Raw genomic sequence first — 13,292 nt, 5'->3', positions numbered from 1 at the left:
GACCTGGTGAGACGAAGGAGGAGCCCGGCCAGGAGACAACCCACAGAGCGTAGTCCCTCCACATACCAGAGCCTCCCCGTGTTCAGGCAGAGTACTTCCGGAGAAGCGGACTGAGTGGCCCTGTCTTTCCCTATAGGACTGACCGTGGGTAGCTACCTGGGATGTAAGTTGGGGCTTGATCAACCCCGGCTGGGTCACCTGGGCGAGGGTGTATGTTGCGTGACCCGAAACACCCTATGACCCCAGGCTACAACACTGATTATAACCAATTGCTTTAATATATAATTGTACTTAAAATCACTTGACTATAATTTATATATACTAATTGGATTCCTAGATCACCAAAACATGGGGTTAGGCACCAAAATTACTTGTGTAGGGCAAATAATGAAGGAGTAATGGGCTTTTAAGGAACTGGTGGCGGCCATCTTGGAAATTTGACATTTCTAATGATCAGATTTTGGTAAACTTTTGATATGTTATTAAGTACACCTGATACTACAATAAACCATTGAGAAACCTATTGTTCTAATTATTTTTGGGTCAAACCATATTTGCACCCACCTATAATGTTTTATTTCCAGAGAAGGGGTATGTCTAAAGAAGTCTCATTTGCAATTAAACTGTACTAGATCTCTCCACACAACCACTGGTTATTGTTTAATAGCATCTTAGGATATGCAGTAACAGCTTATTTGACATAAATGTATGTTTTTTTTCTAAATGAGGGAAAGTAGAGGAGTCCTCACTACAAAAGTACAATTTCCGCCTAAACTAAAGGTATGTTTAAAGGACTATATTTCAGTATTTCTTTATGTAAATTACATTCTGACTCTTTGGTGATGTAGGGTAGACACCTGGTTCATACCTCAGCAATTGTGATGAAGATAAGAGTGAGCATTCTTAAGTTCTAGCATTTTTGGTCACCTTTGCCCTATTCGGATTTTCCTTTTTTAGAGATTGGGGTAGTTCTAAAGAATAGCCCAAAAACCTAATTTTGCCCCAAAATAAAATTTCACAACAATCCATTTCATTAATGGGAGACCCTAAAGATAAGAAAAAACATGGTTGTGTTTTGTTCTAACTCGGGTGGGGGTATCTCAAAAATTAAGGGCTTTTTTGGAGGACTTCTGGACTTGGTACAGGACTAACAAATCAAATCTATAGGCTCTCTCTCTCTCTCTCTCTCTCTCTCTCTCTCTCTCTCTCTCTCTCTCTCTCTCTCTCTCTCTCTCTCTCTCTCTCTCTCTCTCTCTCTCTCTCTCTCTCTCTCTCAGTGACATGACATACCTCCTCCACCAGGGGGCGAAGGGCATTAAGGCAACTGTGACTATGCTCGATCCTTCATTGCGCACGAGCGAGCTACGTTGACCCGGAAGTAAGTGTGTTGTGGTTTACAGGGTTGCCATGCCCGCTTATTATAAGCGACTTTGGGCTTGTTTTTCTGTAAAGCTGCTTGAAAATATTGGTAGTTGCGGGTTGAGTTTAATTGGGCTTCTTTCTTAAGTGTAGTTGCTTATTTGCGCTTGTTCCCTATTGTTGTTTAAACCAGCGGTTGTCAAACATTTTCATGTTAAGGACCCCCAAATGAATATGCATTTAATTTTCCAAGGACCCCCCATCTGAAAATATTGTGTGCCAGGGACCCCCCCCCTCCACAAGATGTGTGTTGTTAAAATGTTAAACACACTTTTTTCCCTCCAAGATTCCTTTGAAAATTGCACATCTGCCATTTTCAAATAGCCGAAGTATTATGTTTAAAGCGCACGTGTCTTCTTTTGGGCTTGTTTTCATAGCCCTGGTTGCTTATTTCTTTCACACAATCTGGCAACGCTGTTTGTAGTTTACTATGGTCGTTTCTCATCGTGCTGTGGAACAAAAAGAGCTTGGAGAGAAAACATGTCTCATTTTATCCGAGTGAAAATAGAGTCTCCAGATGAACACCTGACGGTGGGAGAGGATTACTCTGAGCATGATGATGCCGCGTCTAGTAAGTTAACTACAGGACACACGTTTAAGATGGTTAGGTTATTGTGCAACAAAGGGGGGATTATTATCATGCCAGGGACCTTGTTTGGACGGGATATATGGTGGTGGAAGAAGTACTCAGTATTTTACTTAAGTAAAAGTAGGAATACCACAATATAAAACGTAATCTGTTAAGTAAAAAGGCCTGTGTTCCAAAATGTTACTTGAGTAAAAGTACAAATAGTATTGGCATCAAAATATACCTAAAGTACTAAAAGTAAAAGTACAATTTTTTTTTTGAAAATGGCAGATCTACAAGCTCACAACGCGCCGCTACGCGTTGTGAGCTTGTAGATCGGCTATTTTCAAATAGCTGATGAATATAAATGTAATTGCTCATGTGCCCTTCAGTCGCTTTTGGGTTTTCATAGACCTGGTTGCTTATGTCTCTCTCAAAACCTGGCAACAATGATCAGGTCTCCATTGCTCCCATGATAGCCCACGTTACAAACTTATCCATCAGTCAGTGTCACGTCCCACAAGAATTCAAGTTGGCAAGAGTAATCCCTCTATATAAAAAAGAAAGCAAACTAGATCCTGGCAACTATAGGCCTGTTTCCATCCTTTGTTCCATCTCAAAGGTTATAGAGCGATCATTCCAAGAACAAATCAACAGCTACCTCGGCGAGCGTAAACTGTTGTTTGAATTCCAATCGGGCTTCAGAACATCCCACTCCACTGACACATGCCTACTGTATTTGACCGACTACATCAAACGTGAGGTAGACTAGGGCAAATACTGCGGCATGGTCATGCTGGACCTCCAAAAGGCGTTTGACACTGTAAACCACTCAATTCTACTTGATAAGCTGAGGGCGATTGGTTTTGATTGCACATCACTAAATTGGATGAGATCTTATTTGGAGGGAAGAGAGCAAGTGGTTGACATAAACGGAACCATGTCCTCATCCCTCCCGGTGAGCTGCGGGGTTCCTCAAGGCAGCATTCTAGGGCCGTTACTGTTCCTACTATACATTAACGACATGAATGCTGCCTGTAACTGCAAACTGTTCCTGTTCGCTGATGACTCGGCACTCCTGATCTCGGGTGAGGACAAGATGCAAGTTGAGGAAGCTCTCAGCTCCGAACTTTCCAAAATCCGTACCTGGCTTACCGATAACAAACTGTCACTACACCTTGGGAAAACTGAATCCATTCTCTTTGGGACCAAACATTCCCTCAGTAAGATGAAGGTTAATGACTTCAAGGTCAAAGTCGATGACACAATCATCTGTAGCAAAGAAGAGATTACCTATTTGGGATGTATTCTTGACAAATACCTGTCAGGTGAAAGCATGGCAACAAAGGTGGTCAAAGGAGTAAACCAGAGAACCAGATATATGGGGAGAGTTTCCTCTTTTGTCAACCCTCAGGCCCTCAGGACCCTCTCAGGGGCCCTGATTCAGCCCCTTTTTGACTATGCTTGCTCCTCTTGGTACTCCTCCAACACCTCAGTGTCACTGAAGACTAAGCTTCAAACCTCCCAAAACAAACTGATTCGACTACTTCTCGGACTGGGGCCCATGACCCACCTCTAGAGGGAGCGTAAACAACAATCTGGTACCACCCACCCATAAAACAAACATGGGCAAATTCTCCTTCTACACCACGGCCACCGAGGTATGGAATAGCCTAACCCCATCCCTCAAAAAATGCAGTTCGTTGGGCTCATTCAAAACAGCCCTAAAAACTCATCTTTCTGGAGGCCATAAGAGGAAGTAGTACCAGTTTCCCTGTAGACAGATGAACCCCCTCCCCCCTTTTTTTGTATATACATTTACTTTTATTTTTCATGATGCTTTTTTTGTACATAGTGGTATTTTTTCTCTGTTTTTTATGTTGATTTGAACTGTTTGGTTGCTATTATATATGTCTATGAAATTAATCCAAGGACCCCAACGGAAACAAGACCGCAAGGACTTTTTGGGTCAGACCTTTTAGACAAAAGTATTATAAATGTAACTGTGTTGTTTTACATTATTTTGCCTAATAAAAATTTCAATCAATCAAAGACTGAGTCTCGGCAGAGCAAAGCCGGCTAAGTGGCTAGGCTAGCATAGATAGTGGTGTGCGTGTGTTCTAGGTTTTTTAGGAGGCTATACCATAGCCCATCATTATTCCCTCCCACACCTACACGTACACATACGTGAATAGTCACCGAACGAAATAACCATGTGGTCACCGAATGAAATAGGCTCTATGCACAGCAGCCATATTATGAAGACATTCACAGGTGTTACTAATGATACTAATGAAGGCTCTGTTCCATTCTGGTCAAACAGAGTCAGGGTGCTGAAAGGGTACAGCCACACATGAGCGCACGCTAGCGTGCAACTGTAGGCTACGTGACGCTAGCCCTTGTTCCGGATCCGGCCGTACTTTTATTTCTTCTGGAGCTCTGAGCAGCTGGTGGGCAGCGCCGTTTTTCAGGAAGTGTAGTTCATTGACAAGTGCTATTTGCACAAGACAAGTGAGAACTGAATAACACTGCTCATCATGAAAACATTATGCACATGCAATATAAAATATTAATATTATCCAGTGATATGAAAACATTAGCTAATGTTTTCATATCACTGGATAATATTAATATTTTATGCCAAGGTGCCTTGACAAAATTAAAATACCATTACATTATTATGAATAGTATTAACCACATGAACCCCAGCATGGGGGGAACATAAGCCAAAAATAGCCGATCTACAAGCTCACAACGCGTCGCAGCGTGACGCGTTGTGAGCTTGTAGATCTGCTATTTTTGGCAGAGAGATTTGGTGTTGACAGAAAAAAGCGTCCAAGAAAAGTAGGTCCGTTTTTTCTGAGAATAGAGGGTTTAAGTAGGCTACATAATAAAATAATAACTTTATTTATATAGCACTTTTCAAAACATGAGTTACAAAGTGCTGCTGAACAGCAGTTAATGTTTACGTTTTATTTTACCTTACTTATATGTCCAAAAATAGCAGATCTACAAGCTCATAACGCCTGGCAGCGCGAGGCGTTGTGAGCTTTAGATATGCTATTTTTGGCTAAAGTTATCCTCAGAAAAGGGATGCTAGGGTTCAAGTGGTTAAGGTAAAAAAAAAACATATCACAAAGATTTCGCGGACCCCCTGTAGTAACTCTAAGGACCCCCTAGGGGTCCCGGACCCCCTGTTGAAGACCCCTGCAGTAGACGGTATACGCAGATGGGATATACAGTATATACACACACCTCAGAGCCCATGGTTGTCCCAGGTTCCATTCCAAGCCAGACCAGCAATGTGTCGGTGTGTCCCTGAGCAAGACTCTTAACCCCTAATTGCTCCCAGAGCGCCGTAGAATGGCACTCACTGTGCCTAGTAGTTATTCACCTGTTTCCTTGGCTGTGTGTTTTCCACTTCCTGTCGATTTGATCCAATGAAATCCAATGAAACTGGTCAGATGACCAATGATATCCAATGAAATCGACAGGAAGTGGAAAACACACAGCCTAGGAAACAGGTGAATAGGACGGGTAAAAGCAGAGGACAAATTTCACATAATGTGCAAATATACAGTGACAAAAAGAACACCCCAAGGACTGGGGACTATTCGTCTTCTATGCTATTGCTCCTAAAAGTGTTTTTACTTAAAGGGCAAGACCACTTTGGTAGAGGTTTGGGTTGTGTAGTTACCTTGCCATATGTAACTCCAAAGGTGGACAAGAAATCAAAAATAATTGCTCCATTGATTAGAAATTGATCATTCAAAATATGCTCCTCACTGCACACAGCGCGGCTGCCTGTGTGCAGCCGCGCCCCCATGTCACTCACGCTCTCATTGGCTGCTGACAGATCTCAGAGTGGAGCTTACTATGAAACCAACCCGATCGCCCCCCAAACACGGTGAAATAGCACGGATTGACAAACGGCAATTCCGTGCATAGATGACTAGGAACTCCGAAACTCTGTGCATAGGAGAACCATATCCCCCCCATTAACTTCAATACGAGGCGGAGGCAGTCACGTGACTTTCTCTCTACGCTCTCCCCATCACGGTGAAATAACACGGATTAAGTCCGTAAATACACAACATAACAATTTTAAAAAGACAAAAAAAAAATAGGGCTGCGTTCGCTTCCCGCGTTCGCTCGTCTTACTTGTGTATGACACCTCAGCATCTAATGGGTCAATTTGGATGATTCTTTATATAAAGTATATATTTTCTGAGGTGACTGAAGCAATTAAACTTCAGGCTCACACGTTGAAGGTCATCAAGGGCCATGTTTCTCACTCACCGCTGATCAATGAATGAATGGGCGCAGACTGCAATATCACCTGGGCTGGTCAGTGAATTGCAACACTTTGGTTTAAATGACCCAATCTAGCAATCAGTAGTTGTCTAAAAACATTAAGGATGACTTGAATCGGAAGATAATTCTTTAGTCTTACCAAGTAGATTGCACGCATGTGCGTGAACAACAGCACATGAAGGAACCAGTGCAAGTTTCTGACCGGAAGCCGGACGTTGTCCGTGTTTATAGTGACAGGAAGTAGACAACTTGTGGGCTGGACATAGAAGGCTCAGAGACTCACTGATTGGCCACTTAGGGAGGCCATCAACAGAGCCAGGTAGTTTTAACCTTTTGCAGGAACCTGTAAGACACCATGTTTGTTTTGCATCAACTTTTTTTTCCTTTCATGCAAATAGCTTGTTTTTAAATTTAATTGTAGTGCAACTTTTAAAAATATGTATACAACTTAAATTCATGTTATTTCAAAAGACACTTTTTAATCATTGTTAACACTTCATGAATTAACTGAAATGAACCTAATTTATTTTATTCCATGAACTATTTTAAATTCAGACTGGGAAATTCCGAGCCTGGGTCACACCAAGAAGGCACGGAAGCGGTCAGCAACGTTCACACAACAGGAAGTGGCCATCCTGCTGGAGCAGGTCCACCAGCACCGGGCCGTCTTATTTGGCGGCAACAAAGGCAAGAAGGACACTGACACCAAATGTCGCCTATGGCAGGCTATAGCCAAATCCATGGTGCCCTCCAGTCCCTGTGGCCTGCGGGACTGGAAGGCGGTAAGAAAGAAGTGGCAGGAGTTATCCAGCCATACAAAAAAGAAGGCTGTGAACATCAGGAGAGAGGGCCAGGCCACTGGTGGCGGTGGTGGTGAACCGGACAAGACCTGCCTCACCCCCGACGAGGAGAGGGTCATCGCCATCATCGGCAAGAGAGCAGCTGGGTGGGTTAATGGCGGAATAGATGTGTTGGGGGAGATGGGGCTCTCGGCGGACGACCAAGAGCCCGCCGTGAGTGGGGCCAAGGCAGCGCGACCAACCTCCCCGGCCCCCAGCAACGGCAGTATGCCGGATCCGGACAGCACCCCACCCCCGCCACGCCCCAGGCTCCACCACGCACCAGCAGGCCGGACCATCCTCATGCGGGCTGGCGGCAAGCGGCCATCACTGGTGCGCTGCACCTGCAGCGAGGCCCTGATGGCCTCTGAGAGGGAAAAGCTGGTGGTGCTGCGAAGGATGGAGGCCCACCTTCAGAGGTCGAATGCCCTCCAACAGGAGATGTTGAGCGTTAAGAGGGAGAAGCTGGAGCTGCAGAGGAGACAGCTGGCGCTAGCCGAGGCCCGGTCCGTCCCAACCCCCATCTCCGCTCCCCTCGTCCTTCCCCAGGATCCAGGTTGGTGACATGTACGTTGAGCAGCACGTTGATTGCTGATTCTTGATTTATGTTAACACATTGAACCTTTGTTTCCTTTTCACCCGTGCGTTGTGTGAAACTCAGCTTTGCTGCTAGCCTCTGCCAGCCCTACGCGTAACAGCTGATATGATGGGTGCCGCACTGCATGGTAGCAGTGGGCTTATTTTATTTTACATGATTTAAATTTGGTGGTGGTCGACTGGAGGTCGCACCCCTAATCAATAACATTATTGTAGGGTGTGTCTTAGTAGTCAGAAGAAAGACACATGCATGTAATTTCTCAACTCAAATTGTTTTGTGCTTTTTTCTGTTTATTTGGTTTACTTCACCAAAACAATGGCAATAGATGCCTTTCATAATCTGTTTAGTGACCAGCACAACATGTTTAAATGTGTGTAATGGGTGTCTGGAAATGTCAAGATTACAGCTGTTAAGTGTGTGATAAACCATTTGAAACCTATGGTCCGTCCACCTTCCGCTCCCTGGCTAGCTACTATTTCCATCTAGCTGGACATTGTATTGACTTGTTGCGTATACAATTTGTGTTATGAAACCCATCTGGGCAAGGGAGATTATAGCTAGCAGGACCACTTCCAGACGCATAGCGAGCAGTTTAGCTTTAGTTTATAATCCACACAGGGAAATGGGGCTGTGGGATCCACAGGAAAGGGGATCTTTATAGACAACTTTCCTCAGCCACGCCCCCTGTTTCCACTTGGGTACCACTACAGTACATTACATTACTACCTTCTAGCATGTGTTAAACTACTGTTTTAATAGGGTGTGTTTTAAACAGCTTTTATCTGCAACGTCATTCAAGTCGGAGTATTCATTGACATTTACTTATCTGATAAGGGAAGGCATGCAAATCCCACAAAATGACAGGTAATAACATACAGCAAGGTGTGTTCATACTCAGTGGAATTGATGGAAAATCTGAAAGGCGCAGAAACATACCAATAGCTCCACATAAAGTTGGTTGTGCACTAACCTACAGACATGTCATCTTTTGGGTTGTGCACTAACCTACAGACATGTCACCTTTTTGTGTATTTTTTAAGGAACGTGTTGAACCAAGCAATGTCTTATTACTTGTCTTAATACTAAGATGTAGACACCGCAGGTTCCAGTTGTGCAGTCATTCGTACACAGCAGCACTTTGGTTTAATCTTGAATTAATATTGAAACGTACGGTTTGCCATCCATGGTTCAATACTGAATTGTGACTTTTGGTTTTGCAATACAATGTTGTTAGTACTTTACACACGATCATCATCTGTCGATCATCCACCACCATTTGATTAATCAATTAGCATATCATTAGCCTACTGCATTGACGGCATTTGAACATTGTGTGAGTCTGGCTCGAGAGACTATTAGACCCATGAATCATTTGGTCAAGCTGCTGTGTTGCAGTGGTGGGAAGAATTACTCAAATTCTTTACTTAAGTAAAAGTACCAATACTGCACTATAAAAATACTCTGTTACAAGTAAAAGTCCAGAATTAAAAATGTACTTGAGTAAAAGTACAAAAGTATTGGCATCAAAATGTACTTAAAGTACCAAAAGTAAAAGTACTAAATATTTGAAAATAGCAGATCTACAAGCTCACAACGCGTCGCGATGCGACACGTTGTGAGCTTGTAGATCGGCTATTTTCAAATAGCCTATGTATAAAATAGGGCTAAAGTGGTTAATGTATGTTTTATAATGTGATAATTAATATCTGCATAGTAACTGCAAGTAACTAGTAACTAAAGTTTTCAAATAATTGTAGTGGAGTAAAAGTACAATATTTGCCTCTGAGATGTAGTGGAGTAGAAGTAAAAGTATAGACAATTGGAAATACTCCATTAAAGTAAAAGTACCTCAAAATTGTACTTAAGTACAGTACTTGAGTAAATGTACTTAGTTACTTTACACCACTGCTGTGTTGGAAATAACAAATTGTAAATGAGAACAACTTGGAAAGAGAAAAAGAAAATGTCAAACATTCAATGCTTTTCTCTCATTTCTAGACTTCCTCGCTGTGTGTAAAGAAGAGGTTTCCCCTGAACAGCAGGAGAGGAACTCCAGTCTGGTCCAGGAGGAACCAGAGACTCCACAGGTTAGTGAGGAACCGAAGGAGGAGTTACTTCAAAGACCAGGAGAGGCTGATGTGTCAATGATGGCATTACTTGCAGTGAAGAGTGAAGACGAAGATGATGAAAATGGAGAGACCGAGCCTCTAGCCTGCACCTCAACTGAAGACATGAACACACAAGCTAATGCAAAGTGCTGGGTAGCATCACAACCAACTAGTGATGTCCAGTTCTCCTCGTCACCCTGTTCTGAATCTAACACTAAAGACAGTGATGTAGCAGGGAAAAGTAAAGATGGTGATGGAAAAGGAGAGACAGCGCATCAAGCCAGCACCTCAAATGAACACGTGCTGATGTGTTTTCACAAGCTGATGTGTCCTCTACATCAGCTTGTGAAAACACAAGCTCAGCTTGTGAAAACACAAGCTGATGTAGAGGACTGTGGAGCATCACAACCATCTATTGATGTCCAGCTCTCCTCTTCACCCTGTTCTGAATCTGATACTGATGCCAGTGATGATTGGGCTTCACACTGTTCTGAATTTGACATTAAAAGTGGTGATGAGTGGAAGGAGACGGGTAATGTAAAATCACACGTGAGGAGTCATACAGGGGAAAAGTTTACTTGTACAACGTGTGGCAAAGGCTGTAATCGTAAAGATGTACTAAAAATACACATGAGGACTCATACAGGGGAAAAACCCTTTACTTGTAAAGTGTGTGGCAAAGGCTATATTCAAAAGAGGGCCTTAAAACAACACGTGATGACTCACACAGGGAAAAAACCCTTAACTTGTTCGATTTGTGGTAAAGGCTGTAATCAAATGGGTGAACTAAGAACACACATGAGGACTCATACAGGGGAAATGCGCTTTACATGTACAGTGTGTGGCAAAAGCTGTAGACTTAAAACGAATCTAGAAAAACACATGAGGACTCATACAGGAAAAAGCCCTTTACGTGTAAAGCTTGCGGCAAAGGCTGTAGCAACGACGGTAATCTGAGGAGACACATGAGGACTCACAGCCCTTAATGTGTGAAGTTTATGGAAAAGACTTTTGTCTTAAAGGTAATCTACAGCAACACACGAGGAGTCATACAGGGGAAAGACCATTTACTTGTAACGTTTGTCGCAAAGGCTGTAGTCACATGGGTGACCTGAAAAAACATATGAGGACTCATACAGGGTGAAAGGCCTTCTACAGAATGTTTGGAATGATCGCCTGAAAAGGCACAAGGACTCATACTAGGGGGAAACATTTAGTTTCAGTTAGTGGCAAATGCAATGTGGCAATTGAACAGTAACAAATACTTTTGTTTTCAAACAAGCCAACTGTGCTGACTCATGATGTCACAAAAATGTATGATCAATCATTCTAAGTTAGGGGCATGCATTCCCAAATTGCATCATTCCCGAGTAGGCCGGTCTAGCGATGGTGTCGTGTGCCAAGAATAGTCGACCTACAAGCTCACAACGGGTCGCAGATGCAATGCATTGTGAACTTGCAGTTTTAAGCATAAATTAGTCTTTCAGCAAAGGAATCACATTATCTGAAAATATCAACACGACTAAATTAACACATTGCCTGTCAAGGACGCAGATAGTTCTAAATGCATCACTTGGCCGCGAAAAACGCAGATAAAATTATATATATATTTTTAAATTCCACAAGGGCCGCTCTAGCACAGCTTAGGAATGAGCTGAGATGCAGTAGACGGATGTGACGTCATTCCAAAAAAAACGGACTTCCGTCCTCCCCAACTATAGGATTTTTAGGAAAAACACTTCTAACTCGGTTTCTTTTTTTGTGTGATGTAAACCACCCGTTTTCAATGGGCCACAGCCCCAAAATGGCCGATCGAGGTTGGAATGTTATCATTCCAGTGGATACACAGATCCCTCCCCCAACCCACAGAGATGTTTTTTTGTTTTGTTTTTGTACACAACGTGGCTTCCACGGCGTTTCAAAGATCATCTATTTAAGGTAATTACGCTGGCAAAGGAATAAAAAAAACTATGTTTAAAATCTTTGCGGGTAATGGGTTAACCCATTACCTGCCAAGAACGCACATGCGTTCTTTAAAAATAAATCATGTTTTTTTCAGTGATTACAGCTTTGTTTACATCCATGTCCACATCGTGGGTCTCCGTGGATCGTCAAAATAAGGTAAAAACGCTAGCAAGGATGATGAATGATTAATTAATTCCTGGCAGTCGATGTGTTAAAATGCCACTTTGGTTAACCATTTGCACCCCAGCATCCATATTCTGCAGGAAACATTAGCCAAAAAAAATCAGATCTACAAGCTCACAACGTGTCCCAGCGCAACACATTGTGAGCTTGTAGATCTGCTAATTTTGGTAAAGAGATTTGGTGTCGACAGAAAAAAAAACTCAGGTCGAGTGTATGATGGACATATTTATATAATTAAAATATCGGCGATACGTTTTTGTTAGTTTTTTCCCTCAAATCTAATCAGATCATTTATAAGCTGCAACGTCAGTGTCAATTCAATTCAATTCCACTTCTGTCTGCTCATTACTTTTGTTGCATCACTATCAGTTTCACTTGTTTATCTGGATCGTTTATGAGTTCTATTGGTATCCCGACCTGAACATTTATTTTCTGTTTACTAAAGAGCAGGAGAGACAGGGAGACCCCTGTTACTGACCAAACACTCTACTATCAGAATATAGCAATATATCTCTTATTTCAACACTATTATTATTAAACAAACAAACTCAACAATTTACACCACCTAAGTCGAACAGCATAGGTCTGTCTACTGCAGCATTGATTTCCTTGGAAAATATAGTTTCATGTACAAAAGCTGTATTGTATTAATTATGTTTCCACAATGTTCAAAAAGATTGTAAAATACAACTCGGTTTGTCCCAAGTTTTCAGTGCATTATTTGAAATGGCACACACAAAAGTATAATAATAATTCTGCTGAAATAAATGCTGTCAAACATTTAATTATACTTCTCCGATACATTTTTTTTCTTTCTTAAAGACAATGCATTATCTTAACTTTCATCATATACGCTAGCATCCATCACTTTTGACTTGAGTGGTCTGGGGGGTCCATGGTGGGGGGGTTACAGGGGGTCCCCAGCAAAAGTAGTTAACATAGCATCACAATCATTTTAACCACTTTATCTATTTATATATTGGCTATTCAAAAAATAGCAGATCTACAAGCTCACAGTGTGTCACTTAGTTCCGCGCTGCGAGCTTGCACATCTGCTATTTAAAAAAAGAAAATTTGAATATCGAAAATATTTGGGACATAATTAATAATTAGTATTTTAATTAGTATTTTATTTGACACAAGTCTTCTCTTCTGGGGGTCCATGGCCAAATACCTTGAAATGGAAAAAAAAAAGTTGAGAATCACTGAACTAAGCTATACTGGAACCCCAATCTACACTGTCAAATCCTCAGTGCTTACTTAACTCTGAGAGAGTGTACAAAGCCAATCAAATGAAC

At 42.1% G+C, this 13,292-nt stretch overlaps 1 protein-coding gene across 2 annotated transcripts; it reads left to right on the top strand.

The window, feature by feature from the left end:
- The first annotated feature begins 1,884 nt into the window (after positions 1-1,884).
- On the top strand, positions 1,885-12,533 carry LOC308093097 (uncharacterized protein). Of its 2 annotated transcripts, none has more exons than XM_080439311.1 (3): positions 1,885-1,990; positions 6,857-7,696; positions 9,737-12,533. In XM_080439311.1, exons 1-3 carry the CDS (start codon positions 1,900-1,902, stop codon positions 10,801-10,803), a joined length of 1,998 nt encoding a protein of 665 aa, XP_080295437.1. In that variant the 5' UTR covers positions 1,885-1,899; the 3' UTR covers positions 10,804-12,533. The 2 variants fall into 2 exon arrangements, with proteins under 2 accessions (XP_080295437.1, XP_080295438.1); XM_080439312.1 differs by having other exon boundaries at positions 6,857-7,707; positions 9,737-9,834.
- Positions 12,534-13,292: the final 759 nt, after the last annotated feature.

This window comes from Gymnoscopelus braueri (genome assembly GCF_963280865.1).
Source record: "Gymnoscopelus braueri genome assembly, chromosome: 10".
NCBI lineage: Eukaryota > Metazoa > Chordata > Actinopteri > Myctophiformes > Myctophidae > Gymnoscopelus > Gymnoscopelus braueri.
This window is presented reverse-complemented; position numbering and strand designations above follow the sequence as displayed.